The following is a 21690-nucleotide window of genomic DNA, read 5'->3' as shown; positions in this document are numbered from 1 at the left end:
TATCAAACCTTTCTCAAAATCTGAATAATTTGTAATGACGTTTCCATAAGGACAAAGTTGGTTTAAGGGTTTGTAATCTCTTATCGCGACTAAACATTTGAAGTTCAAATGACTGTATCGTTCAATATACAACCGCAATCAATATATAAGCTGTTATGCTGGGATTTTTTTATACTTTCACTTAAGATGAAGTGAACCAATCTGAATTAAATATAACTTTCAAAATACTATTGTTTGAGGTTGATATTAGAAAGTTATTATAACATTTTAATATCGTATTGTTTTTTCGTGACAAATTGACCAGGCTGTAAATTTCTAATGTTCTCTTTTCTTAGAACAAAAAGCAGATCATTTCAACTTGTTTGTTGAAATAATACATTCCTAAGAATTTTGAAAACAAAAATATACTGGATGTATTTGGTAAAATATCAGTTACCTCAAAATAGGCTTAAAATTTTTAGAATTTTATTACTGAAAAAATACTTATTGGAAGTACACACCTTTTCACAGTGTTTAATTTGATTTTTATGTTCGTTGAATTCATTTTGAATATTTTCCACTAGTTTCACATGTTTTTCCAATAATGCTCGAACGAAAATTTAACTAGACTGAAACATCAGCAGACTGCATCCCCAATAACAATAAACAATCATTATTTGTTCAGAACTGCTAAATTACCAATTCAAACCAAAATAGACACAAGGCGCATATGGTGTGGTAAAATTTGTACAGTTAATATTAGTATATTTTATATCCACTATTAACAACATAATTTTTCTAATTGTTTTTATCATGGCATGAACTTAAAAATCAATTAGAAACGGAAATAATTTCAAGTACAGTTAAGCGTTTCGATAGTTTAGTGTCAGTCTCAATATAGACGGTTCGTGACCTAAATCAAGTTTATCTATATATGTTGGGTTTTTTTTTTTGTTGCACTGCAGTGTTTCTGTTGTTCCGTTATTTTCCTCTCATAGTTAATGTGTTTCCTTGGGTTTAAATTTGTCACACGGTTTTGGGTTCTTTCGATCGATTAATGACTTTTAATAGCGGTATGCCTGTATGTATCTGTTATTCAAACATATGTAACAAATAACAAGGTAGAGAATCAAAACCTCTAACAAATAAAAAGAGTGACAAAAAAAATATCCAAAATGAGTACAAACAATATAAGAAAATTTTGAAAAAGTCCACATATATCACACGTATAATTGGCGATTAATCAACACTAATCCAATCAAACCAGAGGTGAACTTTGATATATCGAAAGGGTCAGTAGTGATTGCTTCACTATTGGTAACAGTTGTATTGTTCATTGAAAATAAAGACTGAAAGTCGCATTCGGTAATATCATACATTTGTAAACACTGACAGGAGATGGGATTTTAGTTTCCACAGTCATTTTAGTTATCTAATCCTTAATCATCACTTATTTTTAATTCGTTATTTATTCGTTATTCGGTACCTTTTTGATAAGTCTTTTTTAACTTTTTGTAAAAACATCCGCTTTGATCATTATTTTCATAATTTGAACGGGTTTGTTTAGTAACTTACAAGCTTGACGACAATGATGTTCATGCATGTAGTTGTCCCTACAATTCAGACCAATATTTACTGTATATAACAATCACCGGAAAGCAATATCTTACACACTTGCAATTGTTTTCATCGATCGGTATTTGACAAAGCAAGTACGGAAAGTTCACAATAGAAAAATGGAAATCATGTCTTTTGTAGTAATGTTCACAACACACCTTCAATGTGTATTTACTTTTACACATTTTTGTTTAAGAATGCCTGTACCAAGTCAGGAATATGACAGTTTATCATTACCGTCCGTTTGTCCATTTAGCCTTATGCTTGATTTTTTCATTACACTTTGATGTAATTCCTCCTTTTTAATTTACCTTGGAAGATCCATACCTGCGGTTTAAGGTAGAAAATTGAAGAAAAAAACCAAGGCGTCAGAATAGATTACACAATCCTTTTTTTTTTAAATACGTCAATTGTTTGGGAAGGGTTTATACTTACAATAACCTTAACAAATAATGGAAATAGTATGACTCTCAGAGAAACAGCTGCAAACCAGAGTTTAGTTTTAACTTTTATATAAGTACCGTATAGCGGGTTATTTTTGCGGGGTGTAAATTTTCGCTTATTTTCGCAGAATCCAAGAACCTCGTGATTCCTTTTCATATTTTTGTTTATGGATAATGTGTTATTGATGTCCAGTCTTTGCCATGGTCTGTTTCTTTTTTGTAAACATTAAAAAACGCCGGAAGGTTTAGCCTTTAACATAATACACAGGTCTGTTGTTGACGGTTCCCCTAGTCTTTTTGATGGCTTTTGTGTCTTTTGAGTTGTATTATTGACGATATACCTAACCACAATTACGTTTTATATGATATTAAGGATAATGACTCTAGTTTTATAACCCGTTAGAGATTCAAGAAAAGGATGGGGATAAGAGATATTATCCAGAATTTCAAAATCGTCTTTCTATTGTGTGTCATCACTTAATCTTCAACTATATTCTGATTATGGCTGGATGATTTAAAGGCATAATGGAGAGGGAGCGGAATACAACTCCGAATAAAATACGATGTTCCGTTCTTGTGATTATTACCTGAAAATGGTACTTCGTATATTGAAAATTGCTAAAACTGAAGATAAAGAAATAATGAAATTGAATTAAGCATATTTCATCCTCTGATCGGTATGTTTTAACTGGTTCATCGTCTGTTTGCATAAAAAAAAGCTTACATCTATAAGATTACAAATATCGACGCAGGTGGTCTTTTTCGCGTTTTACTCCGAATCTGTGAACAGTCAAAACGTGTTCTTGACAGTTTGAAACCTAGGTGCAATTCAGATCTTTTCTTGTGATCAAAGATTAACTGTGAAATATTTATCGCTTTTGAAAATACAGCTGAACATTCTGTATATTATAAGTGACCAAACCTAAGTGTTAGTATCATCCCTTGTTTTATTGCAAATAATTTAACTAATTATTGATTTTTTTAAATTTGTTATTCCAGATTCGGTTATAAGTAGACACTTTTGTAAATAAAAACAGACATTACAATCGCGTCTAGTCTTTCCTTGATGTTAACTTCCATGTAATCAAAAGACATTAAGTACGTAATGTTTTTATTCTGTTTTTGTTTTACTTATTTTTATATTTGGTTCTCTATCTTCTTTTCGTGTACTATAAAATTTGCTACCATTGTTTGGTGTATGTTATCATTGTAATGTCCGTCTGGCATATTTAATCTGACATCAGCCTCAACTTCATGTTTATTGATTAATCCGATGTTTCCATTGTTTTTTGTTTGTTTATCGAATAGTATAAGTAATGCCTATTTGGTGTTCGAAATAATTCACGGTGTACCTATTGTCTGGCTTAATTCATCTGACCTTTACCCTCATTTAATGGTTCAATTTTCGTAATTATGTATTTTTCTTTCAGATAATATAAGCTATAAAGGAACTACATTAGATGTGTTTTATGATTGTAATGATATGTGTACATGTCTATAACACAGGGTTAGCATAAACTTGACCTCATTGTCATTGATCGTCGGTAATGATAAGTTCATGTGATACTTGCCATAAAACCGTTTTTTTAGAATTTCAATATGAATTCAATCATAATACGTAAACCAGCATTTTAGCATGTGTACGTAATCTTGTCTGACCAATATTAAATAACGTACTCTTGTCTGACCAATATTAAATATGAAAATGCTTAAATATAATTAAATAACGTTTTAAGTCCATGCATTTACACATGTTTTCTTGTATATGACAAGCCATGGAACTCTTTTTTCTTCATTTGGAATGAAAGGATTTGGATTCCTAGAACTTCTCCGCCTTGGAAAAATTGTTGTATTTTGATATAAATATGATCCTATGGTACGGTATGGATGTATTTCTATATCAGCAGGATCAATCGACTGATAAGGATGTTCATATCCGTCCCAACACAGCAGTGATGTTGACAGACTTTGTACGGAGTTGTCTGAAGAGTCGTTATGTTCCAAAGGCGTCAAATGAGAGTCTGCTTCTTCAACATATGGTCCATCAACACTTGTTACCGCTTGATGTACACTGTTTGACAAAGCTAGAATACTCGCCTGGTTATCATTAATGTTTCCAATTTCATCGTATTGCATTTCATGTGGAATTTCCGGTACCATTCTTGATAGACTCTTACGTTTTAACAAGCAATAAATATTCAAACATATGCTTATTATGAGAATTCCTCCGAACAAGATACCCATAATCTTCCATCCAGAATTACAATACTTCTGAGGCTTATTGTTGAAATCTAAAATAAAACTAGGATAAAAACAAATCTTAATTTGGTCCAGCCTTGTAAATATTTTATCGATCAAAATACAAAAATGATCATTATAATTTAAGCAATGAAAAAAACATTCATATTGTCTGAATCATTTATCATGTATTATTCAAGTATTATGCAATTGATTTTCTTCATATTTTTAAGTTTTTAAAGGGCATAAGCTATTAAAATCCGAATTGATGTAAATCATAATATTTGATCATTTAACACAGGAAGTAAGTATTAGGGAGGTAAATAGAACATTCCTAGGTAAAATTATGATATACACTATCATACACACACAAAAATCAAATAACATTTTTACCTAATTAGGGTTGCTCGATATTTGCAAAACAAAAGATTTGTTGTACAGCAGATTTCTTTAAAACTACATTTTACACTTTCTCATTTTATTTAAGTATTGAGTATGAAGCGGGATGCAACATTTGGAATAAAGACGAAGTTTTTAATGCAAAACCTAAAATACAAATACAATTAATATTAAACGTAACATGTTTTGCTTTATTTGAATATTTCCTTAAAACGTTGATTTCTATCAAATATATCATTATAGAGAAAATAGTATACTGTGGATTCATTTATTTTCCTGGTTCGAGAAAAACTTGCATATTCGTGGATATCAAATTTCGTGGTTTTGGCAAAGTCTACACACATTTCTTTAGAAAATTTGCAATTCGTTCTGAAGTTAAATTCGTGGTTCATCTATATCAAAGAAATCCAGGAAAATTGGTATCCAACGAATATTAATGAATCCACAGTATACTTACCTAATGTCCTGAAAGCAACGGTATTTGTCGAGAAAATAAACAGATGGAATATGTAGTATATGGAGACAAATGATCTACTCTGTAGTTCATTATTTCCTCTATGGTGTCTTAAACAGGTCTTATTTGTATTAATGTTAACCTGAATTCCTCTCGCAATTCTATAAAAAATTCTTGTTCTAAACCATTATCAAATACGGGATTTGTCTAGGTGTTTTTATTGAAAACAAAATTGATGGACCTGATTTAATGCAAAGAGAAGCTCGTTTCAAAACTATTGAAGTTCTTCAAATGAAATACATGCATCCTCTTAAAGAAACTCCAATTTAAATAACGATCTGCTAACGCGCCCTAAGGTTGTTTTAATGGAGATGGGGACTGTCAAACGTGTCAGAAGACATTGTGACGTGAAGATATTTGCCTTTTGACGTAAAAATTAAGAACCTTAGAATTTAGCATCAAGAACGACGCGTTAACCATTCAAGAAAAAAATCATTTTTGATGAAAAGAAAAATAACTATATTGCTTCAATGACTTTTGTACACAACTTATAACACAGACAAACAAACACAGAAAAATTGTTCTAGCTAAAGCCCGTAGCCAGGAATTTCCAGTGGGGTAGATACAATCATACTCAACTTTAACAATTCAAACAGAACGTCGACTTTAACCGTGCTTATTTGTTTTCAAGGGGATAAGAACACCACACTCCCTTCTTAGCTACGGCTGTGCAGCCCATGGTATGACATCTTCCCACTTAATTATAATTGTTTACATAAGCATTGTTAATTTCGTGAACTTTGTGAAAATTAATATGATGACTTTGTCAAACTTGCATTTAGAATAATATATTAACTAATTCATATTAATTCAAATAGTTCATATATGCTATATCCTTTTAATTGGGTTTTCCTTTGTTTGCATTCATATCATTAGAAACGGTTCTTATAGTCCGGCGGCTACAAGCATATTTCAAGCGAATTGTGCACATCCTGCTACAAGCATGAAATTTGGCACAGACCTCCCTCAACTATTCCCCTTTTATTTCAGATATGAAGGCATTCAAAAAAATTGTCTCACTCCCGGTTAAATCCAAAATGGCGGACGTCATACTTGAATCAGCCTAATATTGAAGGTTAGTATTTGAAAAGGTGCTATTATCATGCTACTAGCATAATTTTTGATACAAACCTTTTTTATGTACTACTTTTGGATATATTTTATAGATTAGATGTCTTCAAAAACCGTACTTCCGGTTAAAATCCAACATGGCGGGCATTGTGCTTAAATAAGCTTATTTTCACGGAGGGTAATTGAAATGTGTTTTAACGTACTGCTGCTATCCTTACATTGTACATGAACCTTTCTTTTGGTGCGTCTGATGGATACAATGAATAAAACATATAACTTAAAAACCCTTACTTCCGGTAATATCCAAATGGCGGAATAGAAATATCAATGTAATATTCAAATACTCAACTCTTTTTAAAATGTAAAGAAAATGATTGTGTTTGTGCTTGTCATTATACTCCTGGCTTTAAGTTATCCCCCAAACCATTAATTATATCATTTTATAAATGTTTAAATATAAAGTTGACTTTTGCGGCAAAAATATGACGAAAATTTCAAAGATGAGTCCTCTATCCATTTCTTAGATGTAGAGTTTCGGATAGATTGATTAAAACAAAATAAAATCAATATAGTACTAACATATTTAAAATTACTACAAATGTCGGTCAAAATAACGATCACTACGACATGCACAAATCGCAGTGTACAGGATATCGGATTTTCCACATTAGAAATGACCGCGGCATCCTTTCTTACATCCACATGTACAAGCTTCTGACAAAATGATGAGGCCTCAAGATGAGTTTTTTTAAAAGTTATCATCTTTTTTACTACCTGGAAGGGTTAGCATAAGAGCCAATTCCAAGCTCGTGTCCTAAACAGCTACCTAAGTATTTTGCATGATTTACATGCTAGAAAAGACTAGACAAATTTGAGGGAATAACCTCAAAAAGCCTTCCATTTTGCGCAAATAGTTATTTTCTTGTTTCGTTAACCATGTTTTATCCAACTGTTAAGTTTGTGCGATCTTACAGTAAAACCCCGGTTATTTAGTCTGATCAATCATCATTCTTTATATGTTGAAGTCACATCTTCAAATGCAATCAATGTCTTCCTTATAGTCGTTTTTTTCCCTTCAAGCAAAGAGAACCATATCACAACATGCCAATGCATGTATATCAATAAGTGTGTCAGATCACTCATTGACTAGTGCATTCGAAAGGTCATTGATAGATATTAATCCTTAATAGTATTTTGTCCTCCCAAACGCAATCCATAGTTCGTCTACCCCTATGTCAAGGAATAGCGAAACAGTAGTGACAGCATCATCATTAACGACTGTTCAAATCATGATGTTTAAGTTCGTGTTTCACTGCATCAGACACATGCACCATGATTCTAGTGTCTGCCTCTAAATGTGAACTTGGTGCTGAACTTGAAATACATCACGCGGTGGATAAAATGGAATATCCTGACCATTTGTTGCTTCATCCACTCGTATTACAGTTTCAAGGTATTTTATTAGGGTTAGGACATAATACCCAATCAGCATACTCGTTATGCAACTCACAATCTGAGAGTTGATTTCATACATTTACAAAGACTGGTCTTGTTTATCACATCCATCAATTCCAAAAACACATATTTTCTTGCCTTGTTATTACATGTAACCCAATCTGTTTCCTTTTTTTCGATCTTACAACAAAACCACGGATCGCTTTCAATGACATCAAATTTATCAAATCCATATGGTGATGTTGGCTGGTCAATAATCATTCTAAATACTAAAGTCACATCTCCAAACTCCATTAATGTCACCAACTCAGTTCCTTTTCCAGCAAACGTGTTATCTTTTAATGCCTAGTGCATTTGAAAGGTCATGGATTGGTATATATCTTATGCTTTCCCCCCTTCCAAATGCAAACCAAAGTTTGTCAGCCCCTATGTCACTGAATAGTGACAAAGCAATGACACATCAGTATCGACTGTTCGAGTCATGACGCAGATAAGTCTGTGTTTCACTGCATCAGACACAGCGATCTTGATTCTAGTGTCAGTCTCTTCGTGTTAACATGGAGCTAAAGTTGAAACATCATCAAGTGGTGGATAACACTGAATATCCTGAGCATTTGTTGCTACAAATACCTTGTACTCAAAATTGTATCGAACAAGCTGCTGTGAATGAAAACTTAAAAGTTCTTTCTTATTGGTGACTGTGAATAAACATAAAATTGAGAATGGAAATGAGGAATGTGTCGAAGAGACAACAACCCAACCAACGAAAAAACAACAGCAGAATGTCACCAACAGGTCCTCAATGTAGAGAGAAATTCCCGCACCCGGACCGGAGGCGTCACTCAGCGTGCCCTAAACAAATATATACTAGTTCAGTGATAATGATATTTTTGGGCCAAATAGAAGTAATTTCAAATATGTTTTAGTACTATAGAAATTTTATTTTGTTTTAATCAATCATCCAAAACTCTACATCGACGAAATGGATTGAGGACTCATCTTTGAAATTTACGTCATATTTTTACCGGAAATGTCAAATATATATTTAAACATTAACAACATGATAGAATAGTGGTTTTGGGGATAACTTAAAGCCAAAAGTTTTCTGACCAGCACAAAAAAAAAATCATTTTCTTTACATTTTCAAAAAAGTTGAAAATTTTAATAATAAAATGATATTTCTATGTCCGCCATTTTGGATATTACCGGAGGTGAGGGGTTTAAAGACATATGTCTTATATATTGTATCCATCATATGCACTAAAGAAAGGTTCCTGTACAATGTAATGATAGTAGCAGTACGTAAAAAACACATTTCAATTACCCTCCGTTAAAATAAGCTTATTTAAGTACAATGTCCGCCATGTTGGATTTTAACCGAAGGTAGGGTTTCTAAAGACATCTAATCTATTTAATTTATCCAAAAGTAGTAATAAATAAATGTTTGTACCAAATATTCTGATATTAGAATGATAATTACAAAATTTACACACTAGCCTTTGATATTGGGCTGATTAAAGTATGACGTCCGCTATTTTGGATTTAACCGGAAGTGAGACATTTTTTTCAAATGCCTTCCTATCTGAAATACAAGAGTAATAGTTGAGGAAGGTCTATGCCAAGTTTCATGCTTGTAGCAGGATGTGCACCATTTTTCAAAAAGCCGCCGTAATACTATAGAAAAACATCCTGACAGTAATAAAATAGGTTTGTAGCATATTTAAAACAAATATTTAATTTTTGTAATCTTACGCATTTTGAGTTACTTACCTGGCGATATTACTTTTACATAAAAATAATTACACCCAACATCGTTGCATGCTTCCACTGTGTAGTTCGTAAAATTATTTGTTGATGTCAAATACAGTTGAAAAATATATTGTATTCCTGTGACTCTAACATTGACCCCATACAATGTGTCATGTGTGGTTATATTTTCTATTGTTGGTTTAACCTCAAGTGTTGTACCATTGTTTCTAATAAAAACTGTGCTATTATAGAGCTTATCATAAATTGTAACTTTTATTTCTACTCCACTTCCAAATGTTCCAACTTGAATTGGTTTATTCTCTGAAACAAAGACTGGTGATGCTGGAATGGATAAAACATTGGTGTCAATGTGAAACTAAGTATTCGCACGAAACTAAAATACTTGAACTTCAATTCCAATTAAACTATTTGATACATGCAACACAGTTGTCTCTTTGTGTCTATGTATGTGTAAACTTACTTATCAGTGAACAACACACAACTTGGTGTTATTTATTAAAAAGCTTCTATTCGATACATTTTTTTTTCAAATTCATAAATAGATTTAAGGTTGATACTTCAAATTATATGACTAGCAAGTGGGAGTAAAACTAATCATATTGCTTCTTATTGTGTCATAAGGATTGTTTCTCCTCTGCTGGGCAAACATCTTACCATATTGAGTAAGGGACATGTGAATGTACGTTTATTGGCATTTTAGATATATTCCTTAATCAAAATATCCCTATGAGTTTAGGAGCCGATAAACTGTACATGTTTTGTGAAAATTGTAAACATTTAAAGTGACAATTTCCACGGGTGTCATTCGGTTAAACGAGAGAAATGATCGTAAAAGAATTTCTAACGGCGGTCAAGTATTTTTGTGATTTTTCTCAATTTTAAGAACAAAATGCATATAATTTCAACTTTTTTGTTATAAATGATTGAATAAACACATATCTAAGAAATTTGAAAAGACCAAAATGATATGGGATGCACATGATTCTTTGTATCCATAACCCATTTTCTCAAAATTTTGGTAAAAAATTCTGACTTGATAGGTCATAAAATTTGAAAACTGGATTCCTCAAATACCATTCATTGTAAATACACATTTCTTTTACAGAGTTATGTTTGATTATAATATTTTTAAAATTCATTGATATTTTTCACTTGTATCACATGATCTGATCTTTCACGATTAAGTTTAATGTTAAACAAATTCAAGGTTTTCTTATATAAATTAATGCTTTCAAGGGAAGAACATACGTTAATTTTACTGTACAATCGGTGACACCAAAGATTAGATTTTAAATATATCATAATAAACTGAAATATGACCATTATAGGTACATAAAGCGTGTTATGTGTAGTTAATTTCATAGACATGCATTGCGCCATTTGTTGTTTTTTATAAAGTACTGCATATTTTCCTTATCTTATTTCACAGTTATGATGAGGAAGTTAAACTGTTTTGACAGCCAAAATTTTTTGTTCGAAGATGTACCGCGTTTTGAAAATTAAGCGATTTTTTTTAAAGATTCTTAACTAGAATTTACATGAAATGTCTTTACGATCCGTTACCAGAGCTTTCACGATCGTCTCTCAATACAATACTCAATGACCGCCGTCATATATTCTTTCACGATCGTTTCTCTCGTTAAACCGAAGGACACCCGTGATTTCAACCTGTTAACTTTTTTGGAGTATTTTTTTGAGTCAATAGTGTAAGAGACATCGTCGTAATGAAAGCACGTCTAAGTTGTCGAAATTGTCCAGGCCAACGACATTCGACAAGCTCGTTCCATAAATATTGTGGGATTAAAACATGTTTCTTTCGTTCGGTTTGACTTCTTTAACTTTATCTTTGGAAGAACTTTGTTTGATAAAACGAGATTACAAGAATTAGTCTCTACTCATCTCATTATTCTTCTTTCATACTCTGCTTTAAGTCTATTAGAAGAGCTCTTTGCAACTGAATATTTGAAAAATGATTTGTTTTCTTTTTTTATCCATGATACAAAAACTATATTAATACACGTGTGAGCTTTACTTGCACCAGAATGAATTGTATTCTAAGTTACAAACTCCTTCGAGATCTTACCATGAGATTTTATCAAAGTTTGACCTTCTTGGTTAAATTGTCCTTTTCGATTAGATACACCATTAGATACATTACAAACGTAAATACCATCGACTTCATTTGTTTTCCTGCTCTGATGTGTTTGTATGATAAGTTGACCTTCTGGTGTTCCATGAATATAACGAATGTGTTCATTGAATTCTGATTTGTGTTGCCAATCATAAAAAATGTAATTTTCTGGATTACCGTTTGGAATGCAATGAAGTATTATGCTTTGTTCTGAAATTGTATAGGTTACTTTAACATCTGGTGGATCTGTAAAATGTAAAAATAAAAGGCAGACATGGATGAACAAATGGGATTTGTTCTAAGAATTTTAAACATAAACATATTTTTATTTTGACTACAAACAAACTGTCTTTAAACTAGGTTTATTTAGATTTAACCTTTCATTGTCTGTGGAAAATGTCTATTAAATGTCGAGGACGGTTGTCTTCCATTCGTTCCATTGGTTGATAAAATCTGACGTGTATTACGTTGATATTTTATTATGATCAAACCTATAAGTTAATTTTCAAGTCGTAGTTCTCTAAAGCATAGAAAATTGAATCTCTATGCTTTGTTTTCTCATTCAAATCTTGAATATTTATTACAAATGTAACAAAAATTGTGTTAAACACATCAACATGGATAACAATTAATCTTTCTTGACGTTTAGTATGCTACTGTGCATTCATGTACATGTATATCATTATTTTCGATGTTTGATCGTTATTTTTCAAACTGCGTTTTTGTGTACTAATTTTCGACAAAACATATGAAATTATTTATGGAATAAACAATCAATGCCACGTGAAAGATAGGCACTCTATCGGAAATTGTAACAGAAATCATTGATAAAAGGCTTATAAGTCCTGGTATGTTCAAATTGACTGCTTGATTCCAGTTGACTACAGTTACAAAATGTAGCATATATCTTTATTAAAGTAATGAATAAATAAAGATAAACTATATAAATTACTCACATAAAACATTGATAGCTATTATGGAATTCGATTTTGCAATGCTATTTTCTGCGAAACACGTGTAATTTCCAGTATGGTTTCTATATACTGTATAAATCGGAAGGCAGAGATCTTTATTGAGTCCTTCAGATTTGGGACTTTGTTTCCAAGAAAATACTTCATAATTGTTCTGATACCATGCCAAGTATTGTACTAGTGGATTACTATTTGAAAAGCAGCACAACTTCACTGATTCACCTTCAATTATTGATCCGTATCTGCTTCGAATTATTGTCAAGTGAGGTCTATCTGTTGTAAATAGTATATGATAGAAAAATTTGTCAAAACTTAATAAATCATGATATACGTTGCTTTTTCTTAATGCATGATCAAACTTATTTCATATTCATATATGAATATGATGGAATGTGTTAGCCTGTTGAAGAAGCCAATAGCATAGAACATAATGGTGAAAGGAGAAATTATGAGAACAAATACAACTTTCAGCTTTCTCTATCTTAATGATTTCACAAAGCATTTTTGAATTAAGATACATGTATGTATTTTAAAACTACTGCATTTCGATGCTTTAACTCACATTATAACACATTCGTTTACTATGCTTTTTGGGTAGGTTAAACGAAAATTACACTTCTCTTAATAATATAAGGTTTTAAACTATAAAAATTGCCTATTAAATTTCTAAATTAACATAAAATAGTCGTTTCTGTATTTGGCAAGTTTTTGCCTCAATGATTTTCAACGTCGATCGTTATTATTTTGCCTTTTAAATTTTTCTTATTCGAGCCTCACTGATGAGTCTTTTGTAGACGAAACGTGCGTTATGCGCAATATAAATGTCAATCCACGTATCTATGATGAGTTTATTTATATAAGGCATCCATCATTTTGAGTTGCAGACAACAGTGTCGGAATCAACGTTTATAAATATAATGTATAAATATACTAATGTATTTCTATACAGTTTGTCTCGAAGATTATTCTGATCATGTATCGTAGCCAAAGAGACGAAAAGCAAACACATATACATTCACATCTCCTGCTTAAGGAATATTAGGTTCATCGGAAATCTGCATCTGTATATAGTTTAACTATTGTTATGTATAAAATAAACATATATTTTCATATTAAAATCACATTTGTAGCGGTATCTACTGACTTACATTGTATATCTAACTTGATTGTCTCAGACAATGGAGATGTCAACAAATCGCTATTGATGTAACATGTGATGTTTTGCATATGATCGAATCTAGTTGGAGTAAATTGATACAGCAGAGTGTCACTACTTCCATTTGAAACAGTCAGATCCTCTTTACTCCAAATCAATGTTGCTGCTGGTATACCATTTTTTACAGTACATTTTAACTCTATTCGAACTCCCTCTTTCCCATATATGATATTATTTCCTGAAGTTTTCACTATTTTCAAATTTGTCGGTGGTTCTTTATGATAAAAAGTTTATACACTTAATCATTGTTAAAGCAAGTATAAATAATTCATACGATTCTGTTTGAAATTACAGTATATATATATATGTTAATTTATGTCATGTGTACCTATAAATGTGTATCTTTCAATACAGATAAGAACCAAGTCAAACTTAATTGATGATGGTTACATATATTTAATGTTGTGTGGTTTTAATCCTTAAAACATTTAAAATACGTAACAACAAATATGTTTACTTGATGACATAATGGATAGATTGGTATCCTTTTCTATGTTTATTGGATGATAAAGAAGAAAGTAAATGATCTGTAATGTTGTGAGAGAATATTATCACTAAAACATATTAAACTCCTGAAACTCGTAAGACCATGTTGACGAAATATGGTGTCCAAAACGCTTGGTCGATAGAGAAATTGGAGCAATGTTTTCAATAATAACGCGTTTTGCAAACTTAAGTCACTAAAAATCTTATAAATTCAACTTACTCTTACTAAATACGTTGAATCTTTGAATATGTAAGATATCAGAATGGATATAACTGCACTCATAAATACCATTGTTGGCTGTCGAAAAGTTTGATATTTTCAGATGACACATTCCTATAGTATAATTACCATATATAACGACATTTGTTATTGGTAAGTTGGGATTAATTTCTAGGCCATTTGCATAGCCAGTAAGTGTAGTATCATTCACCATAACCTGTAATCCACTTGGACCACTCCATGCACTCTTGTCTTCAGAAAAACAAGTGCAGTTTAGAACAATTGTATCACAATTATCAACGAATATTGTGAGATTCTCCCTAAACCGGTTATAGCACTTTGTTCCTGTCAATAGAAATATTAAGCAAGTTATACGAGACAATATTATGACAGTAAGGTGTAGACACATAATATAGCATGGCAAGTTAAGGTATCGATCGCCGTAAAATGAAGCTTTGCCTGTTACACAGAATAAACTGTGGATGAAAGAATAATTCATTTTGAAATTTAAAAAAAAATCCTTTTAAGAATTACATTATTTTAGAATTTCCTGATTCACTTAGTTGCAGGTTTATAATTTCACTATATGTTCTATGGTATTGCATAAAGTAAAACACCACTGTTATTTTTTTCAATGTTTTGCTTTTTGTTAAGTAAATATCAATACAGATTTTATGGGGTCCATAATAAAAAATAGGATTTTGATTAAAAGGGTTTTGGTTTGGGTCACAAAACCCCCACTTTATGTTAATTTGCTTGGTCCAAGTCAAGACTGTCATTATTATCAAGAACGATGAGATGAGCCAAATATCCACCAGACACCGAAGAAATGTGATAAATATACGGTTGATGGATAGATTTATTAAATAAACTGTTTTGAAATCAAATACTTATTTTAACAACTTAAGATAAAAATAAAGGAAAAAACAGTTATAAGGGAATCGAAAGGAATCGAAGAAAGAATCTAAGAAGCGAAACTAGAATTGTCGACAAGCTACGTGTCTTCCTCTATGCATGTATCCACCGCAATACGAATCCACACTCAATCAACATCTCACAACCAGAAATAACACACAATCGTTCCATTAACTAATAAGACGACCTTTCTGGTATCTAATAATTTAAGAAAACGAACATGACGAACACATGACGCTTTTGAGTTGAAAGAGACAGATACATTTTATCAACCAATTCATAATAATGGCGTAAAACATGAGTGTCTATTTCAGTTGTCTTCCTCGATCCTAACTTTATAGTCTTTGTGTCTGGAAGTAACTCCTGTAAGTCCATCTACTGTGGACATGCGTAACATTTTAGACGAAATGCTTAAACGCCATACGAATGGACTGATGTTATGTGTCTGTGTGAAAAATAGAAAGTTTAATCATCAAGTTCTTCATAAATTTCAGTTTTAAATTGTTCGTTTTTGTCAATTCTACGGAAAGATCAATATATGAAGCATACGCCCTAGTTTCGGTATTTTAACTAATATCACGTGAAGATCCAATGCAAACCTGAAAAATATTTTCCTCAAGTTATTTAGCGTACAAAATAGCATCGTTGGTTAATTTACTGTTGAGATCAGTAAAATGTGTCATGCTAATGGATAAGCATTATATAAAACAAAATTTAATCTAATGCTGCAATAACATGTTCAACATAAACAAAAACAAATAGTTTGCAAACCAAGAATAAATTAGCACTTTAATGGATATAATACCTTTAAAAGCCAGAAGTATGAGAAGTACTTGAAACTTCAAAATGTATGTTTGCATGTCTGAAATAACAAAAAAGTTGTAAATAAATAAAATTTTATATTATGTATGTACGTATAAATGAGTATGTATTATTTGAAATGTTTCCATTCAGATTTCATATTGCTATTGTATATGGGGGTTTTTCAATAAAAAACGTATTTTCTTGTCCTAGCCACTTAAAAAATGTGTTTGATCTTTGCAAGTAATTTTTTGTGCAGTCAGTACCTTGAATTAGATTTAACATTTTTAAGCAAAGAAACAGTTTATTTTTAAAAGGGATTGATAAGATATAGACTCCTGAATGGTCCAAAACAACCAAAATGGCATGTCCCTAGACCGCCTGTTCAACATTCATATTCCAAAATATCGTGAAAAAATGATGAAATTAATGTTATTTTTACTTTACATAAGTTCTTTAATAATTCAAAAGTATGCTCAGAGCCAACATATGTTAATAAACAGCTTTCAATATAGGATTTTTAATCTCAGAAGGTATGTCCCTGACAAAATGTCCAATACGAAACGAAGTCATTAAAATTTGCCAATAAGCAGTTTTATAAAATCAATGTAATTTTTGTTTGCAAGAGATATATACATTAGGGTCTTACAAAAGAAATGATGCTTTTATGACGGCAATTAAATTGTTGGTAAGAAAAATTGAGCACATCAAATGGACCAGAGTGATACCGTATTTTTGTTAATGTCCACTACGAAACGGGTCAAATCTCCTTCAGTATCTGGTTTTAAAATTATGAAAAAAATATCAGTGTACAGCTTAATAAATGCTTTGATGAATACAATCATTCTTGTTGCTATTGCAATATAGGGATTGTGGGGGGAGTATAACATGCGAATACGTCCCCTACGAAACAATTATGGGAGAAAAACGTTTCGTAGTGGACACTACCACTACCATGCAGTCTTTTTTAATCTTTTTTCAATTATATTCGTGCAAAACAAATAACAAGGATTAGTTTCATGTAATTTTTATTATGTTTTTATTAACATATAATAGGGTGGATGTCAACTACGAAACTTTTTGTCCACTACGAAAGGCATCAAAATGTCCACTACGTAACATGAGTTGTACCTTCATATGTGAAGTACTGTCTAATCTTTATCGATAAAAACGGTTTTCTAATTCCGAAAAAAAGAGATTTTTCTAGTATTCAAAGTAAACAAACTGGAATGTCTATTGGAAACATTTCAAATTGCAAAAAATATGTGTGTTTCGAAGAAGTTTCGTAGAGGACAAAAGTCCCCTACGAAACAGTACACAAATTATGAAAATAATATCATTTCAAATAATATTTAAGATTGCAATTTTTGTTTACAAACAGGTCTATAATAGAGGTATTCAAAATACCTCTTGAAATTAAATTTTAGACATTTTTTTTAGGTCTGAAAGTTACGCTTTTATTGAAAACGCCCATATGCTACTAAATTTTTTTCACAAATAATTGAAAATAAAATGAAAATCGAAATGAAAACCTATTCTATAAACACTGACAAACACAATGCCATATTTGAAATATATATCTAAATTTATTTGGTTTTCTTTGTGCTGATTTCATACATATTTTTATCACCAGAAAAGGTGGCAGAATCCTTTTGTATCCAGGGATGCCACATTTGGTTGTTTTATTGTTTTTATTCCGATTGTAAAAAATAAATAAATATATCAAGGAACCTGATGACATTTAATTCGATTCAAACCTTACAAGAGACTCTAAAATGAAATACTATATGTGCGTTGTGATGACTTGTGTTGAAACTTATATCGTAACAAATAAAGGCAACAGTAGTCATAAATCGATAAAGAGAAATCTAATTCGGGTTACTAACTAAATCCGAGAAAACACACTAACTGTAAGAGAAAAACAATCGGACAAGAAAAACACTGAAGTGCGTGAAAAACGAACGCCAACAAACATAGATATAAACTATTTGATAACAACTGCCATATATCTGATTTAATACAGGACATTTTAAGAAAAATGGTGAATCTGTTTTTATGGCTAGCCAAACCTTTGAATTTTTTCGCTAAAATGACAACACTGCAAGACAGGAATACAAAACAAACAGACTCAAAAACACTCAGAACAGAGAAACGCATAAATAACTGATTTGATTATAATAGTACAAAACACCGTGTAAAGAAACTTTTACAATTAAACGGACATCTCTCCGAATTCAAATAAGAAAAATAAAAAAAGAACATTACCTAGTTAATCTCCTTTTCCAAGCAAAAATCTTTATGGAAAAAAGAGCTGATTGGTTATAAAAAAAAACTTCCTTGTGTATTTCCTAATACATACATTAATATTTTGGTATTGAATGATTAAAAGGAAATATAACTATATGACAAGCACTACAAAATATTTTAATGAAAAAATGACGTAAATTGTACTTTGAAAGTCAATGTTCATTGTCTGAATAGGAATATAGTTGATACATTTAAATGGCTGATAATTCAAAACTTAAAAAAAATTTTTGCAAAGCTTGAACAGTAAACTAATTTCAAAAGCATTGATGAAGTTGCCAATAAGCAAATTGATATACGAGGAATTGTATACTTTATCACCAGAATGTCAGTTTAGACTAAACATGAACTTGTATGTAAATGACGCCTTTTTCATTGAACATGATATGTATTGTAGGAATAACACACGTTCGTTTGATTGAGACATGAGACAAAATGGTAGGGACACACACACAAAATGAAACGATTGAGAGCATGTAAAGCGGGTACAATGAACTTCATTCATAGTTCGAATCAATTTCAACCTCTCACTATGTACCTGTCGTAATAATATGCTACAGAAGTATATGCCTTTTGAGCTGTTCTTTTAAAATAGTTTTAAAACAGTTTAACCTTAGAACCGTTCTTCTTTATATAGAAGAGTTCTTCCTTAGAAATATACTAGGGTAGAGTTATCAGAATCTCGTTTTATGGTTGAGTTATATATCTATTGAAATCAGTTCAAGTGTAGAACTGTAGAAGTGTTAGAATCGAATTTAGGTTGAATAAAATTGCAAAAAAGAAATGGGGAATGTGTCAAAGCGACGACAACCCGACCATAGAGCAGACAGCAGCAGAAGGTCACCAATAAGTCTTTAATGCAGCGAAAAACTCCCGTACCTAAAAGCGTCCTTCGGCTGGCCCCTAAACAAATATAACGTAGGACTCTGAAGTGCGGTGGGGACGCTAAAACGCGATGGTCACGCTAAAGTACGATGGCCTACGCTAAAGTGCGATGGTTTGATACGCTTAAGTGCGTTTGTTCGCGAAATTATGGATGTATCATTATGACGTTTCAAGACGTTTCAGTTCAAATAAAAATAGACATGCCTGTAAACGTGAATGTCTGTGCAGTTGAAAGATTTTTTTTATTGAAAAGAGAAACAAATGATCCCAATCGAGAAAATTTTCGGTCGGTGCTAAAATAGTGTGTAAGCAGAGGAGTTATTTTCCCAAAATATCCTCAACAGTAACAGGAATGCAAACCTCGCTGTGTAGGCGGTGACAAATGGGTCTGGACTAAAAATATCTCATAAACAGAGAAACTGGCGATAGTAAGGGAAAGGTGTATACTGTAAAAAGACAAAAAAACGGCAAAATACACCAATTGTCAAACTTTAAAGTGCTTTAAAATTCGTCCTAATTTAATTAAGAATATGTTTTTAATCTAATTTCATTTTTTGAAATATGGTTCCGTCATTTCTGTGAAAGAGATGAATACTCGTCAACATACTGACGTTACGCGCGATGTTCGTACATGTAAGCGTAACACAACGTCGCGAATATTCGTAACGTTCTAACCAAAGCTTCGACTGAAACGTTGTTTTTAAGCCAGTGCGACATTACTGTAAGACTCCGCAAAATCGACGGTCTTTTTAACTACTTATTGAATATTTATGTATTTAAGATTTTTGAAAAATTAAGAAAAATAACATTTTAAAATATCATAAAATTCTACCATCATATCAGCTCTGATAAGCGAACAATTGACAAAGCAATGCAAACCGTCCAAAACTGTTATGATGCAGAACTGCTCAAATTTGTTCCACGATTATACTGTCAAAATGTCTTCTTGTGTACAAGTTGTTCAAAGGACCAGGATTATAACTACCTAGACGCTAGTTTCTTCTACATAATTCTGCATGGTTGTTTACAGAATTTTGTTTGTTCCGGATAACGTTTTTGCGTATGCAAAGCGAAAATATTTAAAGTTCTCTTACCAATTTGCACAGTAGAAAGGGTACACATAGAGAACACAGATACCCCTGTTTGTAGAAACATCTTCACCAATAACAACAAAAATACCTATTGAAAGTGATATGTATAACATTCATATGATTCATAACATTTTGTTGTACTCTAAAAATATTGCATTATCACGGTTGAACTTTAAAAAAATATCTTAATACAAGATACCTACGGGGAACTTTGGAATTGTGAATGTCAAAACAATCAATCGAACTTGGTCTTCATGTTATGATTTATCATTTCGCGTTCGAATTTCACAAATATTTGGTTGGTTGCCATTTCGATTTTCGCGACAATTAATAATATATAGCAAATAGAATTAATGTAACATTGGCCCTAGAGTTAATATTTGATTACAGCAGTTTCAGTAATACTTGCAAGAGGTATAATTGTATGATGTACTTAGAAATAAGGTGAATGATTCAGTATTGATATTTGAACAATGAAGTTGTATCTAAAACAGAATGCTGCATATGTCAATTTGAGCACATTAAAGTGTACACTTATCAGTTAATCAGTGCATTGCATGTAGCGCCATGTCAAAAATGCTGGTAGCCTTAGCATTTTGTAACAGACAAATTGTAAGTTTTTGTAAGTATGAATGCATACGTCAAATATGTCAGTTGAAAAAACATCTTTGGTTATATGTCACAATAAGTGAATCTGGATTTTTTTCTCAAATATTAACGTATCGTATTCTATTAATCACGTATGATAACATATTTTTTCCATTGTTGTTAATATGGTATGCACTTACAAATCAATTAAAAGCGGAAATAAATTCAAATACATTTAAGTGTTTCGATAGCTTATAAATTATTAGAAAATGATTTTTTAATATTAGAAAATAGCTCTTTTTGTCCACTTTGGCTTGCCATATAGGATGAAATATTAAAAAGTAAGGAAAAAAGACAGGACCGAGTGAAAAAATGAGACACTTTAAAAAAAAAAGGAAGGATGACAATTTCTGAAAAACAAAAAAGGCAGGACAGAGATAACAATTAAAAATAATCAGGACGAAATGTTTCATCTCCCTCCTCCATAAAATTCCTAATAAGATAAAAATGATAATTTACAAAATTGCCGCCATTTAATATCATCCAATCAGAATTGCCGTCTTATCGACCAGTTTGGTTTCTATGCACAACAATAT

At 31.5% G+C, this 21690-nt stretch overlaps 1 protein-coding gene across 1 annotated transcript; it reads right to left on the bottom strand.

Moving 5' to 3' along the window:
- Positions 1-3765: 3765 nt before the first annotated feature.
- LOC134694364 (hemicentin-1-like) lies at positions 3766-16108 on the bottom strand. The gene is made up of 7 exons (XM_063555368.1): positions 16084-16108; positions 14511-14855; positions 13737-14018; positions 12574-12861; positions 11570-11863; positions 9487-9807; positions 3766-4330 (listed from the first exon to the last, which is right to left on the bottom strand). Exons 1-7 carry the CDS (start codon positions 16106-16108, stop codon positions 3771-3773), a joined length of 2115 nt encoding a protein of 704 aa, XP_063411438.1. The 3' UTR covers positions 3766-3770.
- Between the last annotated feature and the right edge of the window lie 5582 nt (positions 16109-21690).

This window comes from Mytilus trossulus, chromosome 13, assembly GCF_036588685.1.
Source record: "Mytilus trossulus isolate FHL-02 chromosome 13, PNRI_Mtr1.1.1.hap1, whole genome shotgun sequence".
NCBI lineage: Eukaryota > Metazoa > Mollusca > Bivalvia > Mytilida > Mytilidae > Mytilus > Mytilus trossulus.
This window is presented reverse-complemented; position numbering and strand designations above follow the sequence as displayed.